General features: G+C 46.4%; 1 protein-coding gene across 2 annotated transcripts in view; it reads right to left on the bottom strand.

The window, feature by feature from the left end:
* The window catches only part of ASCC2 (activating signal cointegrator 1 complex subunit 2), a 42,997-nt gene extending 23,000 nt beyond the window's left edge, over positions 1-19,997 (bottom strand). The window contains exons 1-7 of one of the 2 annotated variants that reach the window (XM_060612766.3): positions 19,873-19,997; positions 15,195-15,292; positions 8,730-8,888; positions 8,190-8,360; positions 6,723-6,852; positions 1,359-1,426; positions 286-396 (exon numbers count right to left, since the gene is read on the bottom strand). In XM_060612766.3, the coding sequence (XP_060468749.2) occupies positions 286-396; positions 1,359-1,426; positions 6,723-6,852; positions 8,190-8,360; positions 8,730-8,888; positions 15,195-15,275 (720 nt within the window). In that variant the 5' untranslated portion in view covers positions 15,276-15,292; positions 19,873-19,997. The remainder of the gene's footprint in view (positions 1-285; positions 397-1,358; positions 1,427-6,722; positions 6,853-8,189; positions 8,361-8,729; positions 8,889-15,194; positions 15,293-19,872) is intronic. The other variant, XM_060612767.3, reaches the window with a different exon arrangement.
* Between the last annotated feature and the right edge of the window lie 898 nt (positions 19,998-20,895).

Here is a 20,895-nt window from a genome sequence, read left to right as displayed (position 1 = left end):
AAATTCGCTGAATGAACACAGGGCTCAATGAATAACACAAATGAGCTCATTGTGCTGAACTAAGTGAAGATTAAACTCCCATCCTCTGAACTCTAGTTCCCTGTTCTTTCCACTACTCCATAAATGAAGCTCCCAGAGGAAAAAAAAAAAAAGCCTGCTGATATGGTCTAAACCTGTGTGATGGGAATAACTGTTTATGGAGTTGGGTAAAAAGGGCCACAAGCATGGGAAGCAGCTGCCAGATCCCCTGCTAGCCAAAAAGGCTGGGCTGAAGGGTAACCTCACCAGGAGAGGCATGTCGCTGGGGGTCAACCGGCCCCTCTCCTCAAGCTTCTGGGGTGTGGCGCTGGCCCCATCCCCTTGCAAACCACAGTGCTGGAGGATATTGCTAAAAACCTGTGAAACACAAGAAAAGGCTCTCTCACATCCTGTCAAACCAACAGCTGGAACTCATGACCTGCAGTCTGGGATGAGTGATCTGAAAGCTGTCTTGGAATCTCTGGAATATATGCTAGTGTTCCTATGAAACCAGAGACAATGATGGGATGCAGGGCAGAGTGGAAACTGTAAAATGGGAAAATGTAAAAATGGGGGTTATTCTTCTTACAGGACTGTGGTGAGGATTAAAAAGACAAAATGTACGGAAAGCCCCCAGAATCCTGCAGATATTACTTGAATGGATATGTTGGGCAAATGTATCATAATAAATAATTTAAGATACATACAGAAAAAAAAAAGAAAAAAATATATATATTTAGCAATATATTATATGTTTTGGATTCTCTGAAGATGGCAATATATGGAAACTATATTGAAATCAAAGGCAAATCAATGGTGAGGAGAAAACGGTCCATCATAAAATCGTGTAAGTCTTTAACCCATTGCACCGTCTTAAGTATGCTAGCACGTAACTACCCTAAAAGTTATCGTGAATAGTGGAGTCTCTTGGTGGTAGGATTATGGGTTAATCTTCCTCTTTCTGTTTTTTCTTTTCTTTTTCCATCATTTCCAAATTTTCTACAATGAACATTATTTTACAAAACAATTTTATAGAACTTTAAAGCTCTTATTTGAGAAACACAGGTATCTTAAACGGGTAACCTTAGAGACTTACGGCTGTTGGCGAACAGCACACAATTGAAGCCAAGCTCTTTTTGTATGAGTGCTAGACAGCCCTTAGATTTCAGTTCTGTTCAAGAGGGAAAAAGGGTGAATTTGAAAGTGTGTGCTAAGGGGCAGGACACAGTGACTGTCTGGAGATGGGGTTGGAGAGAGGTAGGGAGTAAGCATTTCTCCTGGGCTCTTCCAGGAAAGTCCAGGGTTGGAGAAGGGATCTGGGCAGGGCTGAGAGCTGGTACCTGAAGGATGGTGGGCATGGTTTCATCCAGGTCATTATAGTAACTTGGCTGCTGGATAAAGATGTTCCCTGAAAAGAGAAGAGAAAGGTAGGAATTGGGAAAAGATGGTGGGGGAGGAGAGGACACATTACAAATGGTTGCCAGCATATTCTGTGACCTTTCTCCCTTTTCCTAAGCCTGTCTGCACTAGAGCAGTCCTGGCCCCAGGCCCTGCTGGCACAGAGCTTTGGCCCAGCCTAGAAACTTCCCCAGCAAGAGGGAGGGACTTTACTCAGTACAATTTAACCTTTTAAGCACCTCTGCCTAGCAAATTACATAAAAGGCCTGCCCTGGTCAAACCAGCTCGCCCTGATGTCCCCAGGGAGTGATCACATTTGGGCACCGTGCCTTGTATGACAGCATTGGCTTTGGAAGTGGGAGTTAGTCATCCAGGAAAATTAGAAGATATGATCTCTTTGCTTAAGAAACCTGGAGGCTACAATCCAGGATTCTTGCCAGGCCACACCTCTAATAATGTGAGGAGACTCTAAGGAGAAATTTGTCTGGAAATTCTCTTACCCTCTGCTTTTGAATATGCTAGCCATATTAATCCATCCTCTTCCAAGGTGAGAGGCCTGAAAGACATCTCGAGCTAAGGTTACCACACATTTGCAGTTGTTCTTAAAAAACAAAACTCCTTTCCGAATGTTTACTACCTCCAAGTGCGGCTGCTGTGAGTGCGTAGGTTAGAGCATATGGTAACTGGAACAGTAACCAAGTGTTCCGGCTGCCCAAATGGCAAGGGAAGGAGAAAAAATCACAGCAAACTAGGAGGCATGACAATGCAAAATGCCAACACCCTTAAGAAGAGGCCAGGGTTCATCACCCCACCGTGATCCTAAAGTCTGAGGCTGAGCGACTGTCAGGATGTGCTGAATTCTACGAGTCCTTTGTCCTTGGGCAGGTGTGTCCTCGGTTTCCTTAATGAAAACCCTGCAGCCCTTGCTCCATCTCAGAGGATTTGAAAAATCAATGAGATCAAAGGCCAGATGGGACTGGGTGAGTAAGCAAGTCACTATGTAGCCGGACTTTCTGTAAACACTTTCTTGGATGCCACTTCATTGCTTCATTCCAGAAAACTGAGTTTTAGCAGCTTGAGCTTGCTCAGTGCATCCCACCTCCAGATGGGTGCTGACCCCTCAACCCATAAAGGTACTCCCTGACCATCTGTGCCCGCATCCTAAACTTGATAGCAGGGAGAGACTGAACTGTCTTGTCTCCCCACCAAACTCTGTTCTTTCTCACAAAACCCTCCTATCCAAAGGTATCCTCAAGGTCAAGTCAAAACTCCTGACCACAGCACAAAGGGCCATGAGAGATCTGGCCCCATTGGCATCTCCAGCCACCTTCTCCCCATTTCCTGCCTTGCATTCCTCTCTCATACCTCTTCAACCACAGAGAACAAGCCCCATCCCCTCCCTCCACCTGGAGTGACCTCTCAGAGCTAAGTCCACCCTAAGGCAGGTGTCACCTTCTCCAGGCAGTGCCTCCTGACCCAGGCGTTAGGAGCAGGTCTCCCTCCTCACCCCATACCACATGGTGGACCCCACCACATCCTGACTACCTGGCATGGGGTAAGGCCCTCTCTTATAATCCTTCTAGTGCTTAAGCCTGAGTAACAGGGATGTTTTACAAGCATCAAAACATCACATTTCACAACTGACTCTTTCCTCTCCTTTATCTGATCCAGTGACAGTGAAGTTCTGACTTTCAGTTTCACAAAGAAACTGTTAAGAAGTAAGGGACAACCTTCTCAGGCTAAAGCAGTATGGAAACCCAGAGAGGAAAAAAAAGTGGGGGGCGCCTGGGTGGCTCAGTTGGTTAAAGATCTGACTCTTGATTCTGGCTCAGGTCATGATCTCATGGTTCATGACTTCGAGCCCCACATTGGGCTATACACCGAGCGTGGAGCCTGCTTGGGATTCTCCCTCTCCCTCTCCCTCTCCCTCTGCCCCTCCCCTCCCTATGCTCACGCACGCACACAATTTCTCTCTCCCTCCTTCTCTCTCACAATAAACAAACTTAAAAAGAAAGAAAGAATGTGCCTGGATTGCTCGGTTGGTTAAGCGTCTGACTTCGGCTCACTCAGGTCATGATCTCACAGTTCATGAGTTTGAGCCCTGTGTTGGGCTCTGTGCTGACACCCCAGAGCCTGGAGCCTGCTGCAGATTCTGTGTCTTGCTCTCTCTGCCCCTCTCCTCCTCTCAAAAATAAATAAACATTAAAAAAAATTAAAAGAAAGAAAGAAAGAAAAGAAACCCAGGGTGAATGGAAGATATTGCCAAAGAGATCAGTGCAGTCCTTGGTGGGGCCAAGGCCTGATGAACTCCTGCTTTCGCAAAGAGGCTCCAAGAGTCTACTTGAAAGGCCCTGCTTTCAAAATTACACTTACTAATTCAGAATTATCAACCTTGAAATTAAAAAAAAAATCCGGGTGTGTGTACAGGTGGATGGGGGTGCCAGATAAGGACTGGGCTTCTGCCCAAAGGAAAATCAGCCAGTTCCCTTGTTCCTTCCTTTTCTCCCTTGTCAACCCTCTTCCTACAGCTGACCTGCTTTCCTCAAGAGCGTCTGTGGTAGAGAAACTGGAGGCCACCCCTTTATGTGCCTCCTGCTCAAGGGTTGGAAAGAGAGCTGCTGTGTGTGTGTGTGCATGCATGCATGCATACGTGTGTGTGTGTGTGAGTGTCTGCAGGCCCCTCCTCCATACCCCCCTCAATGCACACACCCCAGCACACACACAATGAAGGGGCTCTGTACGCCTTTCTTGTCCTCTTTTCCATTAACCACCCTCTAAGAGCCGAAGAAAGGGCTCTCTTAAATAAGTCAATTAAGGGTTCTCAATCCGGGGCTAAAAACATCCTAAAACACCTCAACATCTGTAAGGCAGTATGTTTTTCTGGGGACAAGATTTCATCTGATTCTCAAAGAAGTCAGTGACTCAAAAGATTAGGGGCTTTCTCATGCCACCCTTGCCCACCTGGAACTGTGGCCAGAAGTCTTCTCCCCCAGCATCTCACACCTCACAGATCTCTATGCCTCCACTCATAACCCTCTCCACCCCCCACCCCTCCCGAAGGCCCTTTCTCTGCACCTGACACCAGTTTTCTCCAGAATTGTTCAAACTTTTCCCTCCAGCTGAACTCCCTAAGCACTGCTTTATTCTGCCTCCAGGATGTCTTCTTCTCCCCCAGTAGCCAAACCAGGCTCTCACCTTCAAACCCACGCTGAAGCACTGGCCCCCTCCTCAGCCTCCTGTCACCACCCTCCCCACTGGCATGCTGCCAAATTAACCTTGATACCAGACAGCTCCTCCTTGCAGTTCCCATGGCCTCATGACAGTAAGAGCTCACAGTCATCAGGCACTTGTAATGAGCCAGGCACCATGTTAATCCTCACAACCATCCTATGAGGTAGGTGTATCACTAGTCTTCCCATCCTTCAGATGAGAAAACTGAGGCCGAGAGAGGCTAACTGACTTGGACAAAGTGACACAGCCAGGAACAGAGCTGGGGTGTGAATTGGGCAGAGCCTGCTTTCTGAGACACCAAGCAACACTGCTCCCCAAGTGCTAAAGACTGACATGGAGCCCTCCCTGAAGTGGCCCCAGCTTTCCCTTCCCCATTTCCTGCTGCTGTCCTCCCGGAATGCTCCGCTCTAACCAGACTGGCCTAATAACTGTTTCTCTAACTAATCATGCCTGTTTTTGCTCACTCACCCCATGCCCTCAGTCCACAGTAACATTATGAAGAGTCTTTCTCTGGGAAAGTCAAAGAAATGAACTGATGATCAGGGAACAATTAGATTTGAACGGGAAATCAGAGGCTGTTCCAATGAAAAGGCTGGATGTGAAATTTCATATATATTATGCTCTGATATGGTTCTGAAAAATATAGAGAGACAAGACTGGAAGGAAATAATCACCAAATGATTGTCTCTGGGAGCAGGAATTTGGTAATTGCTTTCTTGCTTTTTTACATTTTATATTCTCCCCAAATTTTCTAAATTAATATATATTATCTTTATTATTACCTTTATTATTAGGAGGAAGGAAGGAGGCAAGCCATTTCAAGGGATACCTTAGCTTTGTAATTGGGCATTTAGAGGACTATGTCCTATAATCTCAGAGGAGAGGCTGACAGTGGTGTCCTGGGTGAGCACCTCTTTGTGTCCAGCCCAATGCCATCAGCTGTGGTTCAAAGAGGAATCCACTGGCTGGAGCGCTTGGGTGGCTCAGTTGGTTAAGCGTCCGTCTCTTGGTTTCAGCTCAGGTCATGATCTCACGGTTCATGAGATCCAGCCCCACATTGGGCTCTGTGCTGACAGCATTAAAACAAATCAGAGAAGAATCCACTGGGGCATTGTTCCCTCTGTCACATCCTAACCAAAGCTTCAGTCTCTGATGGAACCTTCCAGCCCACTGCTTTTTTTTTTTTTAATGTTTACTTATATTTGACAGAGAGAAAGCACATGTGTACACAAGCAGAGGAGGGGCAGAGAGAGGAGGACAGAAGATCCAAAGGGGGCTCTGTGCTGTCAGCAACAAGCCCAATGTGGGGCTTGAACTCACAAACCACGAGTCCATGACTTCAGTTGAAGTCGGACACTCAACCGGCTAAGCCGCCCAGGCGCCTCTGGCCCACTGCCTCTTGACGGGATCCAACTGCTGAAGTCATTCCTTTCTCAACCCAAAAGAGTCCTCTCTGAACTCTGTCTCCATCTATTCTCAGCAACAATACAAATCATGACATTTTGGGGGCAGCCCCATTATCCTTGAAGCAGGGAGGGATGAAGAGCAAGAGCTCGAGAGTCAGGCCTATGTGACATAAATCCCAGCTTGGCCACTTATTAGTCATGGCCTCTCAGGCAAGTCCCTTATTTTAACCTCCATTTCCTTGTCTGTAAATAATGGTGATTACAGTGTCACATCACAGGGCTGCCGTGAGGATCCATTAAGATCACTTAGGAGGAGCACTCAGCAGAGTGCTGGGCCCCCAGTGAGCACTCACACAGAGGTTAGCAATCACTGTTGTTCTACTCTCACCACCAAAGCAAACTTCCTCACTACTGCAGCTGTTTGGCATGTGGCCTAATACTAAGATCCTTAAGGGACCGTGCGATACAGTGTTGTCTCCACTCCCCCATGGCCACCTAGTCGCATCTTTCAGAGTTGACACACATATACCTGCAAGGTCATACCCAAGCCCCATCCACCGCTACAGCTCTGAATCCCCCGGCGCTCATCTAGGTGCCACCTTTGGGATGTCTAGTTTGGCATGTGGGGGCCATCTCTGTGCAGCCCTCTAGGCCCTGTGCCTTACGTACCTATCATCTTCTGGAGCAATGGCGAGTTGCCTTTTCCAAAGAGCACGCAGAGATCCAGGATCTTTGGGATGTCAAACAGGAAGTTATTGTAGAGGATTTCTCCAAATGCAGAAGGGGAAATGAAGTGATCCTAAGGAACAGTACAGAGAGGGAGGATGAGAGACTGTCTGAAAGCATATCTTTGTGAAGTAACAGCAAACTCACAAGAAACAACAGGGGACTGGCTCATAAATGAAAGCCCGTACACTCTGTGGACATATCTGGGCCTTATATATTGGCCTAGAGGTACAGCTATTCCTCATTTTAATGTAAAAAGAAGCAAAAATACACTATAAAAAGTTGGTTGGCATTCATTCTAAAATATTTATGGGTTGCAGCACCTGGTTGGCTCAGTAGAGCATGTGACTCTTGATCTTGGGGTCATTAGTTTAAGCCCCACATTGGGCATAGGGCTTACTTTAAACTAAAAATAAAATATTTACAGGTAAATTACCATGATGTTTAGAATTGCTTTAATATACTCAAGGAAAAGAAAATACTCCAATAAAAAAAAAAAAAAGAAAATTAAGGAGAAGAAAGAAAATAAGATTGGCAAAATATTGATAATTATTAAAGCTGGTGATGGGTATGTAGGGTTCCTTACGCTTTTGTATATATTTGAAAATTTCTATACTACAAAGTTAAAAAAAAAAAGCAAGCTCCTATTGTAAAAATAAATGTACACACACACACACACACACACACACACACACACACATCTAAAGGAAAAAAAATTCCCTGAAGGAATATGCACCTTAACGGTGGTTATTTTCAGGGAAAGGGATTTTTCTTTCTGTAATGTTTGAGTTGTTTAGAGACAGCATGATTTTTCAAATTGGAGGAATAAAAGTAAATGTTTTTAAAAAGCACATACGAGTGGGGGGCCTAGGTGGCTCAGCTGGTTAGGCGTCTGACTTTGGCTCAAGTCATGATCTCACGGTTTGTGAATTGAAGCCCCACATTGGGCTCTGTGCTGACAGCCCAGAGCCTGGAGCTTGCTTCAGATTCTGTGTCTCCCTCTCTCTCTGTCCCTCCCGTGCTCGTACTCTGTCTCTCTCTGTCTCTCAACAATAAATGAATGTTTAAAAAAAAAAAAAAAAAGCAAAAAAAAAAAAAGCACATACAAGTTCCTTTAACAAATCAGGATCAATGTTTTCAACCCTCTGAAGCATAAAAAAAGGCAGTTACATGTCAACTGGCAAAGGGGCCTCGGCTCCCATTGATGAAAATACTTGATGTAATACAGACCCAGTGAATTTGCGGATAAGACGGGTAGCACAGATTTCTTCCCCAATGGTAGGAATAAAGGCGGAGGGGAGACAAAGAGGAAACGTGATACTTCCAGAGCCTTCCTTCCCAGGGGCGGGAGAGTCTGGCACAGAGGTGTCGGGTGGCAGGTAGCACCCCATCACGGGATCAGGGGCTTACTTTGGATTCCTTATGAGTGGACATGCGGAGGAAGGTGAGGAAAACACTTCGATGGAGCCGTTTCTGCATGTCAACAACCTCAGGGGCCGGGGCCACCCACTCGTCGAACTTTCGGGGGACATAGCGCAGATAGGAGTCCAGGCACTTCTGCAGGGTTTCATCGAAGATAACCTATGCCAGATGACAGATCAGAGCAAGGATTTGTCACTAAGGTCCAAGGGCTTGTGGGTGGACTGTGCAGGGGCTCATGGCCTACCAGCCCTGGCCTAAGGCAAACACTCCAACCCCAAGGGACTAAGGAGGTATGAATGAGCCGAGGGCTAAACACAAGTTTCTAAAAATGACACGTTGGAAGGCGTTGTGTAAACATCATTAAGATCGTGATACAAGACAGAACAATCCAAACCACACTTTGCTGTTAAGGATCCAGTGTAAGAAGTAGAGAGAAAAGCATCTCCTAGGGGGAGAAAAACAACAACAGCAACCAACCAACGGCATGTCATGTGCTTTGTCTTAGTGTTAATTTTGATAGAATGTTACCTGGCACCAGAATTTATCGTGAGGCAAGGCCAGGAGCCAGTCGAGGTCATTGGCTACGAAGGTGGCGCGTTCCAGGTACTCCTCCACTAGGGCGGGAATGTTGTCTTTAGGGGGCGGTTTGTATAACACAAAATACCGGTCTGCCTTCTGCTCGGGGTGCTACGGATCCAAAAACCACGTGTTAACGTGGCAGAGGTTAGTCAGCGAGGGCCCATTTGCCAACCCACAGCAATGACAACACTTGGCTGTTCCAACCGGTGACCCTCCAAGGAGTTTTTAAGCATAAAGAACCAAGTGTCTCTAACAAAGGGGGCTTGGTTGCATCCAGGGAACACTAGGCAGGCATTCAAAACCATGTGTTTTGGAGGATATTTAATGACACGGGGAAAGGTCAAGGGAAGAGAAAGCAGGATATGAACCTATTTAATATAACCAGTTTGGGGATTTTTAAAGAAATATATATATTTACACAGGTTAAAAAAAGTGGCGGTGGAGTGGGGGAGTAACAACCCAAAACTAATAGTGATTACCTTTGGTGGGGGGTAATTAGGATGAATATATTTTCCAATTTAAAAAACATACACGTGTATTACTTTTTAAGTTATTTTGTAATTACATGAGGGAGACACATATTTTCTTTCAGAAGTTACAACCCTGCTGAGAAGGAGAGTCTCCTGGGACGATACTCCCCGTGTCCCCATGTCCTCCCAGGGGTGACCACTCACCATCCAGTAAGTGTCCCTGCAGACCTTTTCTAGGCTTTTAGGGGAAAATATACTCATAGAAGGTATTTCAGATCTGTTTTCATCTTTCTTACATAAACAGAATCATACTGTATGTATCATGCTGTATCCTTCTTAGAATCAGAGACAAAAAAAAAAAAAAAAAAAACCTCGGGAATTTTTTTCTTTTAAAGATGCTAATCCAGGAACACGGCAGGTCTCAGCTTAGAATTCATAAGTTCTTTCTTCCAACCCTTACCTTGCCATGAACAAACCTTACTTTGTTCACCTTAAAGAGATGAGCTCAGTTTTCTCCCCTGACTACATAAGGGCTGCTTTCTCCAGGGGAAGTGGTAATAGGAGGAAGGCGGGGCAACATCTCAGTGGTTATCAACCACAATCCACCCATTTCCAGGTCTGTCAGTCCAGGGGGACAGGAAAATCATGACTGATTGGTCAGTTTTCTCAAGAACCCCCTATGTCTCCCTACTGCCTGATGCAAGTCTTCAAACTGTGGTGTCTTTGAATCACACAAGGATTCCTTGGGGGCCAGCTATGAGAGGAGCCTTCAGAATCCCTCCCACTGAAATCAGAATTTAAGGGACGCCTGAGTGACTCGGTTAAGCGTCCAACTTCGGCTCAGGTCACGATCTCATAGTTCATGGGTCTGTGAGTTTGAGCCCTGCTTTGGGCTCTCTGCTGTCAGCACAGAGCCTGCTTTGGATTTTCTGTCCTCCTCTCTCTCTGCCCTCTCCTGCTTGTTCTCTATCTCTCTCTCATGATAAATAAAAACTTAAAAAAAAAAAAAGAAATCAGGATTTATACAGTGGGCTTCCAGGTGCAAATTTTTTGAAAAAGGAAATCCTGCTGACTGAAACAAGTTCAAAACAACTCTCTAGGATCTAAATTCATCTCCTTGATTTCCAAGCTCTTCCCCTCCTCTATCTGTTGTCATTTCCCCTCTTAGGTCACTTTTTAGGCAGGGCTACTCATCACCCCCTACTCCTCTGACAGATGTGTACGTGCACACACACCCTGAAATTCTACCTTCCTTGCGATCCTACAAACATTTACTGGCACACTGTTGTGTGTCATGTGCATGTTCATGTACATGAAGAAAACATCCACGTGCTCACAGAGCCTATGCTCCAGAGGGGCAGATGCACATCTAAGCCATCAAGGGAGCACAAAACAGAGGAAGTGACAACGCAAACCTGGCATAGATACCGTGGGAGTGCAAAAGGTACCTAGAGATACCTACAGGACAGGGGACAACTGTACCTAGAGGACAAGGGACAACTTCCCAGAGCAGGCAGCATCTAAGCTGGGCCTCTGAAATTGAGAAAGATTTTTAGATGAGAAAAATGGTATTTTATGGAGGGATAAAAATGGGCCATGAAATAAAAGGGAACTAGAATGCACTAGGTGGTGGGAAATAGATTTGGAGGAAGAGAACACTGGAATGGTGCTAATAAAAGCCAACACCTGGGACACCTGGGTGGCATCTGACTTCGACTCAGGTCATGATCTCAGGGTTTGTGAGTCTGAGCCCCACATTGGGCTCTATGTTGACAATGTGGAGCCTGCCTGGTATTCTCTCTCCCTCTCTCTGCCCTTCCCCAACTTGCACACATGCATAATCCCTCTCTCTCTCAAAATAAATTAATTTAAAAAAACATAAAAAAAAAAGCCACCACTTAACAAGGACCTGCCCAATGCCGGGCTACTGAGTAGGTATGTCCCACAGCCTATTTCTTTTTTATCTACAACTACTTAAAAGGGAAATAGTATTCTCCCCATTTTACAGAGGAGGAAACAAAGAATCAGTAAGGTTCAGGAATTCTGCTAAGGTCACAGGGCTAAGGAGGCAACTGAGACAGGATCTGAAGCAAAGCTTATGCTGCTGATGGACTGAATGACCTACAGTACCCATGTGCCATCCTGGTCTCCCTCTTTATCCTTCTGAGCCCAGCTCTGACCTCATCTCCCCAACTCCCACCCCTAACTAGGTTAGGGATTCACCTGGGATCCCCTAACACTTGCCCTCTATGCTTCCCCAACCATAGCACCTGCTGAACTATATCAAAAGTACTTCCAGATCAGTGGTTACTACAGATGGGGAGAGAAGAAAGAATGGATCACAGAAGGGCACAAAGAAACTTTTGCGAGTGGTAGAAATGTTCATTATCTTGATTACAATGATAGCTTTGTGGGTATATACTAGTGTCAACACCAACCAAATTTATACTTTAAAGTATGTGCAGCTTAGGGATGCCTGGGTGGCTCAGTCGGTTAAGTTTCCGACTTCGGCTCAGGTCCTGCTGTCACAGCTTGTGGGTTTGAGCTCCGTGTTGGGCTCTGTGCTAACAGCTCAGAGCCTGGAACCTGCTTTGGATTCTGTGTTTCCCTCTTTCTCTGCCCCTCCTCCACTTACGCACTCTCTCTCTCAAAAATAAATAAACATTAAATATGTGCAGTTTAGTGTCCTTCAATGACACCCTAATAAGGTTACGTAAAAAGGGAGGGCCTGCCTTCTGTCTCCCCCACTAACCTGTAGGTCTCCAGAAGCCATCTGGGCTTCGCTCACCACAGCATTCCCAGTCCCTAGAATAGTGTCTGGCATTGGGCCAACTCTCCGTATATATTTACTGGCTGGCTGAAGAATGAAGGTGTGTAATGAAGGACCAGATCCCACCAAGTTCTTTGAAGGACCTTGAATGCCAAATTCAAGAGTGGGGACTTTATTCTGTAGGTAACAGGAGCCACGGGAGATTTCAGGGCAGAGAGCAGCAGGCTCCAGCTGTATCTTCCACCCTTCAAGCCTGGCTCAGGTCCCACTTGCTCTGTGAAGCTTTCTGGACATTCCCTGCCCATCAAACTTCTGTTCTGCTTATCTTGATAAGAAACTATTTTATACATCTCTCCAAATGTTCCCCTACGTGAGTCCTGTCTTCCTCAAGGGGCTCATTCACTCATTTGGGCCCAAGACTTTATTTCTTTTGGATTTTCAAGAGCACCAAGTGTGTGCTGTGTGTGCAGTTAGCTACTCAATAAACATTAGCTCCACCCATCACCCTGCAAAGGCAGCGTGGTGGCTACCCCTTGGCTAGAGATCTCCTTGTCCTAAGTTGGGACTAAAGAGACAAATATACAGGGACGCCTGGCTGGCTCAGTCAGTTAAGCGTCCAACTCTTGGTTTCGACTCAGGTGATGATCTCACAGTTTGTGGGATCGAGCCTCGGGGTGGGCTCCGCGCTGATGACACACAGCCTGCTTAGGATTCTCTCTCTCCCTCTCTTTCTGCCTCTCTCCCACTTGTGCTCTCGCTCTCTCTCAAAATAAATAAATACACTTAAAAAAAAAGAGAGACAAATACACAGTGGGTAAATATCCTTCAGCATGGTCAATAAGACCACTCCTTGATCAGGCAGCTGTCTCCCCTCAGCTCATCCTTCTTCCCACCCTACTTCCCATTCGAAGCTTCTGCCACTTGTCACTGTTGTCATCATCACCATTATTGACTGCTTACTATGTTCTGGTCACATGGCCAAGTATGTGTGAGATTTAACGCAAAGCTTGTGAGCCTTAACTCAATGATACTGCTTACACCCGAGTCACTGGTGGTTGGTGTAGGAGTCAGGCTCTCTCAAGACTCCGGGACAGTAAGTATACTTGGGTCCTCCTTCCGGGTTCATCCTTCTCCCACTGCTCTGCCCAGCTAGTGCTTATCCCCCCTTCAATACCTGGTTCAGGATCCCCTTCTTTCAGGAAGCCTTCCCTAGCTGTGCATGCCTTCCCCCCGCCCCCCACCACCACTCCCAAGACCTCCCTGCCCTACAGTCCTTCAGTCTGGATCAGTGGCTTGGGCTCTGCACCCACATAGCCACCTGGACTTCTATCACAACCCTGATCACACTATAGAGAAACTACTGGACTCCTTTGCTCTTAGTCCACACACCCCTCAAGGCCAGGAACCATGTCTATTTTCTCTGTAGCTCCAGCATCTGGCACAAAGCCTGTCTGGAGTTCTTGACTCATTTACTGAAAGTTTCCTGAGAGAAATGCACCCGGCACTGGGAAACCAGAATGAAGGGAAGGGACCAGGTCCCTGTTCTCATGGAGCCCACAGCCTAGCAACCCAGGTATAAGTACATGGAGAAGGACTGAGATGGAAAATCAGAGTCAACTACTTAAGAAGTCAGTCTCCACCAGCCCAACAGAACTCTGTGTGTGTGTGTGTGTGTGTGTGTGTGTGTGTGTGTGTGTGTTTAATGTTTCCTTAAATTTATTATTGAGAGAGAGAGAGAGAGAGAGAGAGCGAGCGTGCACGCGCGCACAAGCGGGGAAGTGCAGAGAGGAAGACTGAGAATCTCAAGCAGCTCCGCGTTGTCAGCACAGAGCCCAATATGGGGCTCAAACTCACAAACCGTGAGATCATGACCTGAGCCGAAATCAAGAGTCGGACACTTAACCAACTGAGCCACCCAAGTGCCCCAGAACTTTCTGTGTTAATGGAACTGTTCTATACCTGTGCTAACAAATACAGTAGGCATTCACCACATGGGCTATTTTAATTTAAATTAACTAAAATTAAATAAAAAATGCAGTTCTTCAAATTATCCACATTTCAAATGTGCAATCCCTATATGTGGCGAATGACTATTGCACTGTGGCTACCATACTAGGCAGAACAGTTCCAGATTTTCTGATAAACACCCTCCTCACATAAAAAGGTTATGAAAACAAACCCACAGGCTTTATAGCAGAAAGTTTAAGGGTATGAGAGTCAGTCTAGCTGGGCTCCCATCCTGGCTCCCCTAACTTCCTAGTTCTGTGACCCTGAACTTTCAGTTTCCTCATCTGTAAAATGGGGACAATCAAAATACCTACTCACAGGGCCATGGTACAGCTTAAATGAGATAATCCAAGTGAAGTGTTTAGAAAGATTTGGCCCAGAGAAAGTGCTCTACATATGTTAAGTCATATTACTAAAGAGTAGTTAGGAAATAATAAGAAGCCATCCAGAAAGCAGGAAATAAAATATCAAGCTCTTGTTTCCCACGACTTTACTCGAACCCCCCTAGAAAATACTTCCTCAATACTTGAGCTTGTTCAAGGAAGCTCACATTCTTGGGAAAACAGTAAGTGGGTACGGGGACTCTAGTCCCCACGTCTGTCTCCTTCAGCAGCCTGGCACCTCTCCGTAGCCCATATCTCACTCTGCAGCTCACAGCCTCCTTATTTTTCAGTCTCCCAAGCCCTGCAGAGTTGGTATGTGGCAGGTGGCGCTTAGCCCATTGCAATAAAAGACAGCCTGACCTCTGAAACTGGCGTTCCCCCTTAAGTGTGGATAATAGGTGAGACAGCTCTGAAAAAGGCCTACCTGAAACCTGAACACTTCCCACAGGGTCAAATCCCCAAACCAGACTTTGGGCTAGATCTTTTTTCTAAGCCAGCTCAGGTTGAGTCAGAACTGCCATCAGACTCTGATTCAAAATGAAATGCTTTGGAGGAAAGGTGTGGGGTGGCAACATGGAAAATACTACTCAAATTCAAGCTGCTGCTCAGAAAGGAAACTTCTGCACCGGGTCTGGAAGGATCTAGTAGTGTCCCAGCTACTGAATTACTATTGACTGTGGCCCTCGGGTCATTCTTGGAACAGATAAAGGAGGAATTTGCTTTTTGCTTCTGAAATTGCAAGAATGATAATATCAGGCTGAACAGCCTCAAGGTACCGGCTCACCAGCGCTGGTGAAGTCCTCAGTTTTCCTGTCTTCAGGTCCGTGTGGGTGATCTGGAGTTGGTCCAAGGGCAGAGATGGCATTGTGCTGTGTGACCCTCCTGTAAGGAATATGGATGGGAAGAAGAGAGCAGACACATAGGCTCCTGGTGGAAGGAGCCTGCTCTGGAACTGATCTCAGAGCCAGGAGAGAGGCTTCACCCTCTGGCCTCAGGAGGCTCCTGAGTTAGTCCCTGAAGACCCAGTTCTTGTACCTACTAATTCAGACAGAGGTGACTTTTCTGCCTAATGCTGGAGTTCTCAACTGAGGAGGAAAACACTCCCCAAGTGACTTCTGATATATTCCCACTGACTTTGTGTTGTATCGGCTAAAAGTACATTATTTTGGGGGACACCCGGGTGGCTCAGTTGGATAAGCGTCCGACTTCGGCTCAGGTCATAGATCTCACAGTTCGTGGGTTCAAGCCCCACATAGGGCTCTGCTGACAGCTCAGAGCCTGGAACCTGCTTCAGATTCTGTGTCTCCCTCTCTCTCTGCCCCTCCCCTGCTCATGCTCTGTCTCTTCTCAAAAATGAATAAACGTGAAAAAAAAAAAAGTACATAGATTATTTTCATTATGGCTCCAACTCTGTGGTCCCTCTGAGCTCTGTGAAGACAGTGCCTGGGCTCTCCTTCTCTTGCTATCTTTTCTGTGACAGGCCTGATACAGAGTTGGTCTCATCAAATGTTTGACTCGTCAAATGAGTGACTGAATATGAGGACACTTTTCTTAAGAATTCTAACCAGATTGGCAGTCTTTTGAGGGAATGGAGTCATGAGCCTTTCCTCACTCACTTATAGACAGTTTTAATATTTTACAACCTCCTTAGGCTTCAAGGAAAAAGGACATGGATGAACAGAAGGACCAGAGAGGACAACGGAATTCACAGAAACCTGCCAGTGTGAGCTCTTTTCTGCAGAGGCCCAAACCCACCTCAGAGTCAGTGAGTGGCAGACATCATGTCTCTTGTCTTCCCATCCAATGTTCTGTCCATAATTCTACTTGGCCTGACCCACAGAAGGGACATGCATATTGGCTGAATCATGGAACGGAAGTGAATCGGGCCCCTAATTCACTAATGGAAGACATGCCATAAAAGGCCAGCACAGTCTCAATGACAACATAAAGCCATATTGAGCCTGGGATGAGGAAACCATCTGTCACCTCCTGAGAACCTCACAGATGAGGTGAGGGGCTCAGTCAGCTATGAGTTACAGGGAGGCCCGTATCTCAGATATCAGGCCAGGCTCTGGGGTTATTAAGACAGACTGATAATGCAGGGTCTCTGCCCCACAGGAGCTTACAGTCCAATAATTACAATGATAATGGCAGCAGCAGCAGCAGCAGCAACATGCTTATCATATGCTGGTGCTTTTCCTAGGCCTTTTCTCAGCATTAACATGCTTGGCATATATTAATGCTCATGACAACTCTAAGGTTGAGTCTATTTTTATCCCCATTTCATCAATGTGGAAACAGAGGCTCAGAGAAGATGAGAAACTTTCCCTAGGACTCAGTAGTTGGTGAAGCTGGCTGGCTCTTAACCATTAGCTGTACTGAGTCTAGTGATAGTGTAGCTGAACTTGGGTGTTGCTGTCAGGAAAGCATTTCTAGGGAGCCTAAAGGATCAGGAAAGCCTGAATTGAGTCTTGATAGTGGCGATTAGCCAGGAAGAAGGGTGCTCCAGGCAGAGGATACAGCAAGAGCAAAGGTAAGAAGGTAGGAAGCAGCTTGGTACATAAAGGATCTTAGTTCATGGGCTGTTTTAAAGACTGTGAAGATACCCATTATAAAAGGATGTAAAAGAGAGAGGACCACTCTGTCTAGTCCTCAAGGCTTATTCCAGGTCTAGAATCTCAGTGGGTCAGATACGTCGTCCCTGCACACATGAGGTGGCCTCAAAATAATCACAAGGTGAAGTAATGAAAGGGGCTTGGGTAAGTTTTCACCTTTCAGCTTTGTAAAACGATAATGTACACATGTTGTATGTACATTATTTTTTTTTAATTTTTAATGTTTACTTATTTTTGAGAGAGAGAGAGAGACAGAGTATGAGTGGGAGAGGGGCAGAGAGAGAGAGGGAGACACAGAATCAGAAGCAGGATCTAGGCTCTGAGCTGTCTGCATACAGCCTGATGTGGGGCTCGAACTCACGAACCATGAGATCAGGACCTGAGCCGAAGTCGGATGTTTAACAGACTGAGCCACCCAGGTGCCTGCACATACATCATTTTTAATCAAGTTACTATCTTACTAGCCTCTCACAACCCAGTTAAGCACAACAAGGATTATTATGCTCAGATGTCCAAAGAGGGACTTCGATTTGCTCAAGGCAGATACATTAGTGGCCAAGTTGAAACTGAAGCCCAGACCTTCTGCTTTAGCACCTGGGTCTCCTGTGCTGTACATACTAAAAATATTTATTTCCTAACCCCCTAGTGATGCTGGGAGGGCAGCTGGGAACACCAGGGGTCTGCTCACCAGTGCAGAATCTAAATGACTCACAGGCCCTGTTCTTTCCATATTCACATTCCAAAGACGGTTGTGGGAGTGTCCAATGTAGGGACCTAGGTTGGGGAAAGAGCCATAGTAGGTGGTGGCTCTTTGTCCTTTAAATTCTAAGCCACAGAGACCAGGCCTAGATGGATAGAGACAGCTACCTGATTTCAGAAGAAATCCACTCATACAAGCCAGTGCCTATAAAGGTGGTTCAGACCCAGGCTGCTGTGGTGGTTAAAAGAGAGCTTTATAGTTTTGCAGCCTGGGTTCATATCCTGGCTCCACCTTTTCCTACCCATGTTTGAGACCTTGAGACAGTTCCTTAAACTCTCTAAGCCTTGATTTCCTCACCTGTAAAATTGAGATGTGAGAAGAATCGATGGTAAGTGTTCAACACAGTACTTGGCACATAATAAGCACTCAATAAGGTTTGCTTGTGATTACAAGTCCCAACCATAGGCAGGACACTTGGGACTTCCTCATTTACTCACCAAACACTGACTGAATACATTCTGGGTCCTAGGCATATAAATGATTATTCAGTGTGATCAGAGCTGTAATAGGAAATATCCAAAACAAGCACAGCAGAGAAAGGGAAGATGACCCATAACTGGTTGTTGAAAGATAGGAAGGAAAGATGGGAAGGAAGAACATTCCAAGCAAAGAGCAAGTGTGAACAAAGACTCAGAACCAGTGGCTTTGAAGGAAGAGGGAAACATTTGGCATGGCTGAAAACACAAGGTCAGGAAGGGGATGACAGAAGTAGAGATGAGGTTGGATAGGAAAGGTGAAGACATTTTACAAAGAGCCTCCAGGGCTCCTGGGTGGCTCAGTTGGTTAAGCCTTCAACTCTTGATTTCAGCTCAGGTCACGATCTCACATTCATGAGATGAAGCCCCAAGTCAAGCTCTGTGCTGACAGCACAGAGCCTGCTTGGGATTGTCTTTCCTTCTTTCTCTACCCCTCCCCTGATTGTGCTCGTTCTCTCTCTCTCTCTCTCCCTTTCTCTCTCTCTCTCTCAAAAAAGAGAGCCTCCAATGCTATGCTAAAGATTTTGGTCTTTCATCTGAAGGCAGTGAGGAGTCATTTAAGTAGAGAAGAGATATAATCAGAAAGAAAAGACAATAACCTGGTGGCAGAGAGACTGCCTATGAACCCTTGGAGAGCAAAGACCATATTAATGATTAATGATTAGTCATTTGTGATCACCTACTATGTGCCAAGCATTGAAGCCTGGCAAATACCAAGGTGGACAAATAATAGACTTGGTCCTGCCCTTCATAGACCTTACAGTCTTTATGGGAAAGACAGATATGAATTGAATAGCCATACAAACTAGTTATACCATGATGTATGCTATGTAGGTCAGGCCCCTGGGGCTGTGACAGCATTTAACAGAGAGAACAGTTGAGGGAGGGAGCATGTCAAGGAAGATTTGAGTTTCATCTAAAGTATGGGTAGAAATTAACTAGGCAAAGACTAGACTCTAAGTTCCCAAAAGGCTCTAAGTTCCATCTGTGCCCGCCAGTGCATCCTTCATGCCAAGCAGGGCAGCAGAAGCCAAAACTTAGAAAAAGGCTTTCTATAGAAGGTGAGCTTGGTGCAAGCACCAACTACAATAAGGCCTGGGAGCATTGCCAGGGCTACTGCTGCCTCAGTTTCTCTGTCTGTCATCACCCTTCTGGTCTCAATTCAATATTACTTTCCTCAGAGATGTTCGCAGACAACCTGACCTAAAGTATTCACTCCGCAGTTACTGGCATATCTTTCATTATCTTGTGCCTTTATTTGTCGCTGTCTCCTGCCACGTGTTTGTCTTGCTGTTTGTATCCCCAGCGCCTAGATCTGTGCAGGAGGCGCTAGACATGTATTTGTTAACGAATGAATGAACTCTAAGGAAACTGAAACCCAGAGTGAGAGTAGAAGGCCTGTGACTCGTCCAAGGTCACTCTGGGGCTGAGCCTCGAACCCGAGACTCACGGCTCTGGCGGCCTGGCCTCAGGGGCGACTCACGGCCCCTGGGGCAGCGTCAGTCTCGGCCCCGCCAGGCAGGCGGAGAGGCCCGCAGCCGCCGGGGGCATGGCCGCGACTCCTCCCAGACCGGATGCCCCCTATTCGGCAGGGCCCAGCCACGCACTCACCTCGGCGGCTCCACTACCGGAGCTGTGCCGCCCCCACCGCCGCCGCCGCCGCCGCCGTCCACGGTGACAGCTCCCACTGCGCCGACACTTCCGGGGTCAAACGGCGATTCCGCAGGCGCAGACAGGAAGCCTCGGCCCCGCCCCCGCCCCCGCCCCCGGTGCTAACTGCCTTAGAGAAGCCGGACCCGTGGTCACGCCCCCAGCCTTAAGACTCCGCCCCCACAAGGAACAGGCCCGACTGTAACGACGCGCCCTGCCCCCTCTTCTCTCCCTAGAGGTTCAACCTGTTGGAAAGTATTGTACCTGGCTTTACAGAATCTCAGGTTTCCACCTCCCTCCTAACCTTCTCAGTCATTGTTTTACAAATTTAGTCCAAAAGAGTAGTTTTAACAAGTCAAAAGCATAAACATGGTGTTGAGCAGAAAAAAGCAAAGTGGTACAGACTCAAATTTTGTTGATAGGAACTTCTAGGACAGGCAAAACTAGTGAGTGGTGATAGGTTTAGGATGGTGGTTATCTCTGGGGCTCATGACTGGAAGGGGCCACAAGTGAGACTGGGGACATTCAGTAGGTGTGTTCAATTTGGAAAAGTCATCAAATTGTACACCTATGAGTTGTGCACTTTCCTGTGTGTGTGCAATGCAAAAAGGTTTTTTGTTTTTGTTTTTGTTTCAAATCAGGAAGACTGCATAGAGCTATCTTAAAAGCAAAAGGCAAAATTTCCACAGAATGTCTTAGGTCGTATAGGGTTGGTGCTCTCAAACCTGGCTATGCATCAGAGTCATCATAGAAAGCTGGTTAAAAATGCATAACCCAAGGGGCACCTGGGTGGCTCAGTCTGTTAAGTGACCAGCTTCGGATGAAGTCATGATGTCACGGTTCCTGAGTTGGAACCCCACATTGGGCTCTCTGTTGTCAGCACAGAGCCCACTTCAGATCTTCTGTACCCCTCTCTCTTTCTGCCCCTCCCCCGCTGGTTCTATCTCTCTCTTTCTCAAAAATAAATAAATAAACTTAAAAAAA

Source organism: Panthera onca, chromosome D3 (assembly GCF_046562875.1).
Source record: "Panthera onca isolate mPanOnc1 chromosome D3, mPanOnc1 haplotype 2, whole genome shotgun sequence".
Classification (NCBI taxonomy): Eukaryota; Metazoa; Chordata; class Mammalia; order Carnivora; family Felidae; genus Panthera; species Panthera onca.
Note: the sequence above shows the minus strand (reverse complement) of the source record. Positions and strands in the feature narration are given on the sequence as shown.